The sequence below is a fragment of the Acanthamoeba castellanii genome (genome assembly GCF_000313135.1).
Source record: "Acanthamoeba castellanii str. Neff unplaced genomic scaffold scf7180000084600, whole genome shotgun sequence".
Taxonomy (NCBI): domain Eukaryota; phylum Discosea; order Longamoebia; family Acanthamoebidae; genus Acanthamoeba; species Acanthamoeba castellanii.
In genome coordinates, this window is record NW_004457368.1 from 93,205 (window position 1) to 100,819 (window position 7,615).

The following is a 7,615-nucleotide window of genomic DNA, read 5'->3' on the forward strand; positions in this document are numbered from 1 at the left end:
GATGTTTGGCCCTTGCTCTTCTCGCAAGAGTTGATGAAGCCCCGAAAAAGTCTCCGGCGAGAGTGAGAGAGAAAAGTCTCCGGCAGTACAACATTTGAGAGGCTGGCCAATTGGAAAATCTCCTTTTGACCAATAGGGGAGGTCGATGCGCACAATAAAAAGCAGTGTGCATGGACCTCATTTTTTGCTCCCCCAACACCAGTCAGGCCCGCCAACATGTTCTCCTCTTCGTCCCTTATTGCTGTCCTGCTCGCTCTCGCATGCTGCTTGGCCGTGGCCCGCGCCACCGGCGCCACCCACAGGCCCACTTTCTCCGACGCGGTTGTCCGGGCCAACACTACGGGCGACCTCTCCGGCGTGTGGTCGGTGTACGACGACAGCGGCGAGACCTACGCCGTCAAGTTCGTCCAGCAGGGCAACCAGCTGCTTCTGCCCTCGACCAAGTCGGCCAGCGTGCCGTACTCCATCAAGGCCACCCTCTACGGCGGCTACGGCCTAGGCCAGGGCGCTCTGTGGCAAGCCAACAACCCCAACGTGTTTTGCTCCTACGTACACGTCCCACCCCGATACTGATATTATATTTCCTGTTATTCTCCAGATTTAATAATCAAAGTGCAGACGAACGTGGTGGTGGACGTGGTCGACGCGGGCTTCATGAAGATCACCTGGTTCCCCGACCCCCCTGTGTCCGGGTGCCGGGGGTACGCCGGCGGCTATACCAAGTACACACGCCCCTATTAGTCCACCGACTCCTTGGACTTGAGCCTGTTTTGCGCAATAAATGCTTTCTGTGTGCCAACCTTCAAGAAATGTGATCATTAGTTATTTTTCAACCAACCAGAACTCATAAGTGAGAGTGGCCTCATCAGAAGTCTTGGAGCACAAAGTCTGCCGCACGGGCGCTGATCACGTTGGCCGTGAACGCGTTGCCGCCGCCCACCTGCGCCGCGAGCACGGACGCGTCGGCGATCTTGAGGTTGCGCACGCCGATCACCTTGCCTACTACGATCAACTCTGGTGGCGCGAGGACTGGAGCACCATCGACCCCGGCCGCTCCTACGGCGGGATCGCGCGCTGCCCGCGGTGCCTCAAGAGCCTCTACTCGTCGTCCACTGATGACTGGGAGGATTTCATCGTGGAAGACCTGCTTGTAGCAGTATTGAATCGGATGCCTACCTGAAACGCAAGACGCCCACCACCAGCGGCGGCACGCCCCACGAGGCCGTTGGCGACGCGAGGAAGAAGACTCAGTACGGGTTGCCCCGCGTCGTGCGCATCACCCATGCCAACAAGGACGACGTGCACTACATTGGTCGTGCGTGGGTCAAGGGTGGCTACAATCTGGAGGAGAGCATGTGGCACAACCCGTACTTCATCAAAAAGGACGCCACACCCCAAGAGCGCGAGGCATGCCGTTTTGCCCGCGAGCTCGGGCAGCGCGTGATAGGGGCTCTTGGTACGGCGGATGTGATTGCGAGACATGCCTCGGATGCTGGTGCAAGCCGCAATCGTGTCACGGTGACGTGCTGGTGGAGCTCCTGCGCGATTACAGGCCACCCCCGGTGAAACGGCCCCTCTTTCGCATGGTGGAGGGGAGCACGACGCGCGCGTTCTTCTGCCTGCGTCAACTGCGACGCGTGAGTTGCGTGCGCATAGGTGACTCGGACAGCGAGGAGGACGACAACTTCATCGACATGGAGGACGGTGCCGTCGACGAGGACCACCTCAAGGACCACATCGAGAAGGAGATCCTCAACGTCGACTGGCAGTTTGGCCCACTGAACCCAACCTTCCGGTGGAGGTGGCCGTCGGTCGACATCGAGTGCGATCTACCACCGGAGAGGAAGACAAAACGGGCTTTCGCAAGCGGGGCCTGGAGAGCATGATCGGTTTGCTCAAGTTCATGTCCCTGAGCAAGGGCGCCTACGTGCTAGACACGAGGGACTCTGAAAACAACAGGGCAATTTGTATCCGCATCAGAGGCGTAAGAGAGTGACTCCCCTAAACAAGGACACACCTTTTCCTGCGTGCCGCCTAATCAAACGACTTCAATCGACGACTCCGACAACAGCCGCTCGCCAGAAAGCCATGAGCCACGTATTGCCGCACACATCATCTCCTCGACAACTTGTTGTTGGATGTCCAACTCTGGCCGTGTGAGCAAATAGACGGGTTTAAACATCCTCCACGTATGACGGATGAAATGAGACTCACGGACCGTGCCCAAGGCCGTCGTCAGCAGCGCAAAAGTGCTGTTGTGCAAAGGGAGAAGTCCTAACCATCGCCCACTTCAAAAGTGCCGTCGCGACCGCGGCTTCCACTGGAGAAAATAAGGGGGTGCAAACCGTGCAAACTGGCTGCAGGCAAGTGCATCTGCGCATGGGATGCGCAGCGGTGCACTGCGATTAGTGCACGAACGCGCACGAAATGCGCACCTTCAATTGAATAAAATAGTATTTTTCCCAAGGGTGCAGCGAGAGCGCAGGCATGCGTCTCATGTAAGTGGGTCCTCGCGAACAGGAAGCGCATGATGCTAAAGGTGACTTTATGGGCTATGCGCATGTAAAGCACACAGCTGTAGTCACGGCGTATAGGGTTGGCATTGCCGTCAGTGTCGTCGTGATCATCATCGGTGTCATTGTTGTCGGTGTCATCGGCGTCTTCCTCACACACTCGCCTTCTCTTCCCTCCAGCGTCCTCCAGCTCCTCTTCCTCCAGGTTCTGCTCGCTGATCATCGCGTTGAACGTGAGTCGGCGATGAGCATTCGGCGTGGCTGCTTACGTCGGCTCGGGCCTTGGTTCGGGCAGGCGCGGCGCGTTCTGGCGCTTGCCGGCGATATCGGCAGCCTGGTTTGGTGCCTCACTGTGTGGTCTTTGCATAGGCTCGCGGAGTCGTCCCACAGAGCTGGCGCCAGGCCAGACTGACTGACTCGCGTTGACGCCGATGGCCGCCGGTGCCGTAAGCAAGCAGCGCCTGCGCCAGCGTAGGCAGCAAGGTTCTCTTGCACCAAACGCGCAATGGACGAGCGTTGCCAGCAGTGCACGCCTCTCGTACCGAACGTCTCTAGAAGCGGCAGCGACGTCATCGACAGCTACCACGCCATCAGCAAGCGTGTTTCGCGGCGTGCGCGCACGCATCGACGGCTCCAACGGCAAGCATCTCTGACATCGGCACGCAGCCAGCATTGAAAGAGCCAGCAGCGAGCGTCTTGACATTGACAGCGCCAGTCAGCGAGCATCTTTTACATCGACAGAACCAGTCAACAACAGCTTGAGCTGGTGACCGCAGGCGACCCCGTCCATCTTGCCGTAGGTCGGGACCCCAACAACGCCTTGTAGGCGGGCGCTTTTGCTCTTGTGTGTTGTCAGCGGCATTGCTCGCTGGTGACGCAAGGCTTGATGCAGGCGCTGTTGTTGTGGGCGCAGAATTGGACGGCGCACGCAAATGGTGACATCGATCAAGGTTGGCGCTCGGTGCTCAATGTCAGCTGTGGCTGTGGCGATAGTGTCGGTTTCAACGTGATGGGTTGACTTACAAAGGCGCGGTTGGTGAGGTGCACCCCTGTTTGGCGTTTATCCTTTCCGCCAGCCGCACTCTGTAGGGGGAAGCAGGGGCAATCCAAGAGTAGGAGAATGCATACCACAATACAACCATCATGGCTGCAAACATCAGTACCATGGCTTAGGGTAAGACACTTCATGCTGGGCTCATCAAGTTATCAGTGGTGATTGTGAAGAGAGTTGTGGAGGACTTGGGAGGTTGTTATGAGTCAATCCATGTCTGGACTCCTATTTATCCTCGTAGGTTGCTGCTGGTGAGCCAACAAAGTCAATATATATGTTGTCATTGGTCTCAGGTCGCATTTGCATTTTGCAGGTCACAGGTCGCAGGTCAAAGCCAAAGTGGCATTAGCAGGTCTGCCTCCTTATTGTCATTTTGGACCCACCACTTCTGCCACTTTGCTGCAGGCACCTAGCACATGGAGAGAGCTGCCTGCCTGGCCCACCCCAGTTCCTGCTGGCCAGCTGTGTCCTTTGCGTATGCGCCCCGCACCACAACAATCAAAATCAGCCCTCGCCCCCCCAAATCTCCCACACAATTAATCTCCAAGTGCAAATGACAGCCAGGTCCTCTCATCAAGTTTGTGGTTGCTTGTGTGAGGACATTGCAGTGGTGGGACAGTGGCAAAACCAGCTGTGTGCAGCACCTTGTGCCACTGTTGTTGAATAGATCTGTGACTGTGCTGCATGACACCACACTGGCTTGACTGACTCAACTCAACCTCAACAGACTGTGAGCACGCCTGCACTTGACCAGTGTTGAGAATCTTTAGCAACAACAGGAACAACAGAATTTCCAACACCTGTTGCACTTCCCCTCACGCCAAACACACTTGCATTGATAGCACCAGCATCTCCTACAGTGTGCACCTCTTGTCCAACTGCATGGAACCACCTGATGGCTACAAATCATTGAGAACTTCCTCTCCTTTGGTCCTTTGCAAGATGCTGGACCTGTGCAGGGTAGGTGCTGGATTGGTCAATTCTTCAGCTATCTACAAGAGTGCCTGGTTATTTCCCTTCAGTGTGCGCCAACAATTTTGCAACACCAAATTGCATTCCACCACCATTCATTCCTAAGGCAGGATAAATGTTGTGCCAAAAACTGTGCTGGAATAAGTCAAGATGATTGTGGAATCCAGTGAAAACAGCTCAAAAATTCATTTCAGTCTGCAGATTTGTTGGGGTGTGCAGGCAACTTATTCTGGAATACACCTGACATTTGTCACAACAGCAATATTATGAACTTTTTTTGTTAACAAGCAGAAAGCTACAATATATATCCTCTTCACACCTTTTTTTGTTCAAATCAGCTGTTAATCTTGGTGTGATTAATCAAATCTGATTCACTGAAGTGTGTGATTCTGGAATCTTGAACTTATTCCAGAATAAGTGGACACACAAAAGTTTGAATTCACAATCAAAGATTGTATTCCAGAATAAGATTGTATTCCAGAATAAGTGGACACACAAAAGTTTGAATTCATAATTGAAAAAAAATGAAAAAAGTTTACATGGAAGAGGAGCAAATCAAGCTGAACTTTCATGAGCTAACAAAAAGTTGGTATTCCTGCATACCTGGCCCGCACACCCCTGCAAATCCACAGACTGAGATGAATTTTCGAGCTGTTTTCACTGGATTCCACAGTCATCTTGACTTATTCCAGCAAAGTTTTTGGCACAACATTTATCCTGCCTTAGCATTCAGTGTCTAGTTGTCAGGATTGCAGTGTTTACACACAGTGCATCCCTTTTGAGCCTCTCCACAGGTCATCTTAGTGGCTGTAGAAGGATTGAAATGGGGGCATGTATCCTGTGGTAGCATGTTCCAGTCTCATAGATGTATACCTTCTGGTTGTCCTTCTTTGGGGAGGTTTGGATAATCACCTGTCCAGGAATACATAAGTGTGTGGGCGCCATTCCTTGCAGTTATAATGTTCTCCTCCTCCCAATGTCATTTGGTGCACCCTGTAATGACTTCACAACAACTGTGAACATGGTTAGGTTCCTCCTGTCCAGCATACTTCTTCAACCACTGACACTGAGACATAACAGGGTGTGTCCATCACTGTTTATTCCTTATGATTTGTGGAGCAGGATTGTTGTAGGAATATCTTGATACATCACTGTGTTACTGAACCTGACTGGTACAACAAGGAGTACTGCTTCTCTTGTTGTCAGCAACCTACACCATGGGGTTCTGATACTCTCCCTTTCACACCATCCATCCATTACTGAGCCAATCCACCACCAGACAAGGGGTCCAAGCTTGCACACCACTGGGTAGCCTCCATGCAAAGAGGCATCCTCCACTTGTGAGCACTGTCAAGTGTTGGCTCCAGCAGGCTATCTCTTTCCTTGCTCCCAGTGCCAACAGCTTGTTGGCAACACAACACCAGCTAGTTGCATCACCTAATGCTTCCACTCCTGTGGGTGGGACACTTCCCCCTTAGTGAGGCATCATTACCCTGTGATTCCAGCTACACCATGTTGGCCATGCTGTACTTTGTTGGCACGTCCTTCCAGTTGATCAAGGGCACCTTGGTTTGCCCATACTCTAGACTGCTAGAGAATGCCTTGTTTTTTGGAGGAGGGCTGGGGAAGAATCTCTTGAGATCTGATGTTGGTGCAGTGAGTTTGGGTTTGAAACGCGCTCACTGGGCCTCCTCCACCTCTCCTGAATTTGATAAAGAGCCTTTTGTGAGTTGTTTGATAAGTGTGCACTGTGTGATGATACACTCCTGTTGTGCAACACTGCACTGTTGCTGTTCAACCAGGTGTAATCCTGCTCACCCAACAATTTGACTGAGAGATGGTGGTTGCATGGTTTGGTATGAGATGTGTCTGTTGTTGACTTGGGTGTCACAACGCCACTCCTGGTGTTGATGTGATGGGAAAATGAGCCTGTTGATCCACAGGTTGATGTTGGTGAGTGTTGGCAGCCTGATATGTACAGTAAGGTCAAAAAAGTGGATCCAAATGCTGCTTGAGAGTTTGCAGCACAGAGTGTGGGTTTTGCAAGGTGAACACAAGGTGGTCACCAGAGACATTGAGGATAGTGACAGTGTGTCATGGGCACCATGGGAGCCAACACTGCACTTGACCAAGCTGAAACTGAGCTGCTGGTGGAGGACCTGCAAAGACTGCAGATGGAAGAAGGGGACAACAGTGCAGCCCCACCAATGATGACCAAGAGTTTGAACACAAGCTCAAAAGACATGGTGGGGCACCCACCACTGTAAGCAACCACAACTACCTCACAGCAGAGGCCCATGCCACTGTCATCCTGCAGCTGGTGAAGCTCCACTGGAGCATGTGCAGGTTGCCTGCCACCACTGTGCCAGCCCATACCAGCCCCTGATCCCACACTTAGCCCTCAGTTGTTGCCCATTTGAGCATGGCCAGCTGCCTGATGACAGCTGCCCAACTCAACTGTTTGTCTCACACTGTTGGCTCATGCCCAATGGAGGAGGGTGAGGGTGGCTGCCCTGTGCTGCCATGCTGCAGGTAGCCATGTCCCAAGGGATGCGCAGGGTCAGGCGCACCCACTGGGGGCGCCCAGCTGACCCTCAGTGCCAACTGCTGGCTTAGCACATGCCAAGGCAGCAGCGCTCATGCCATGGGCAGACCTGCCAGAGATGGTCTGCACCAAGCCCTGGCATACAAAGAGGCATGGCAGGATTGAGGTTGTCAACACAGGACAGCACAGCATGCAGCATCTCAGAGGGGCAGCACAGCAATCAGGCTTGGCAAGCACCATGGTGCTGGTACACAGCTGATACACAGTGGTCAACAGATGGTGACCCATCTGTGGCATCACTCAGGCTGTTGATGCCAGTTGTTGTGCTTCTCATGGCTGTACACAAGGCACCACATAGATGGGCATGTCTCCACATGCATGATAGTAGCTGGGGACCACAAGCACACACTCCTTGCCACCATCTATCAGCAGGTTCTCTGGCAGGCTAAGTGTAGTTGCTAGAGGCAGTGTGACTTGCCAAAGAGGGTGTGCACTTACCAGTGTTGAGGCCAGGCACCATGATACCCTCATTCT

The 7,615-nt window shown here is 53.2% G+C and overlaps 1 protein-coding gene across 1 annotated transcript; it reads left to right on the plus strand.

Moving 5' to 3' along the window:
• Positions 1–216: 216 nt before the first annotated feature.
• On the plus strand, positions 217–1,886 carry ACA1_066960 (uncharacterized protein; the record flags this gene model as incomplete). The annotated part of the gene is made up of 5 exons (XM_004336620.1): positions 217–549; positions 619–701; positions 856–1,107; positions 1,158–1,456; positions 1,657–1,886. 5 exons carry the CDS (start codon positions 217–219, stop codon positions 1,884–1,886), a joined length of 1,197 nt encoding a protein of 398 aa, XP_004336668.1.
• Positions 1,887–7,615: the final 5,729 nt, after the last annotated feature.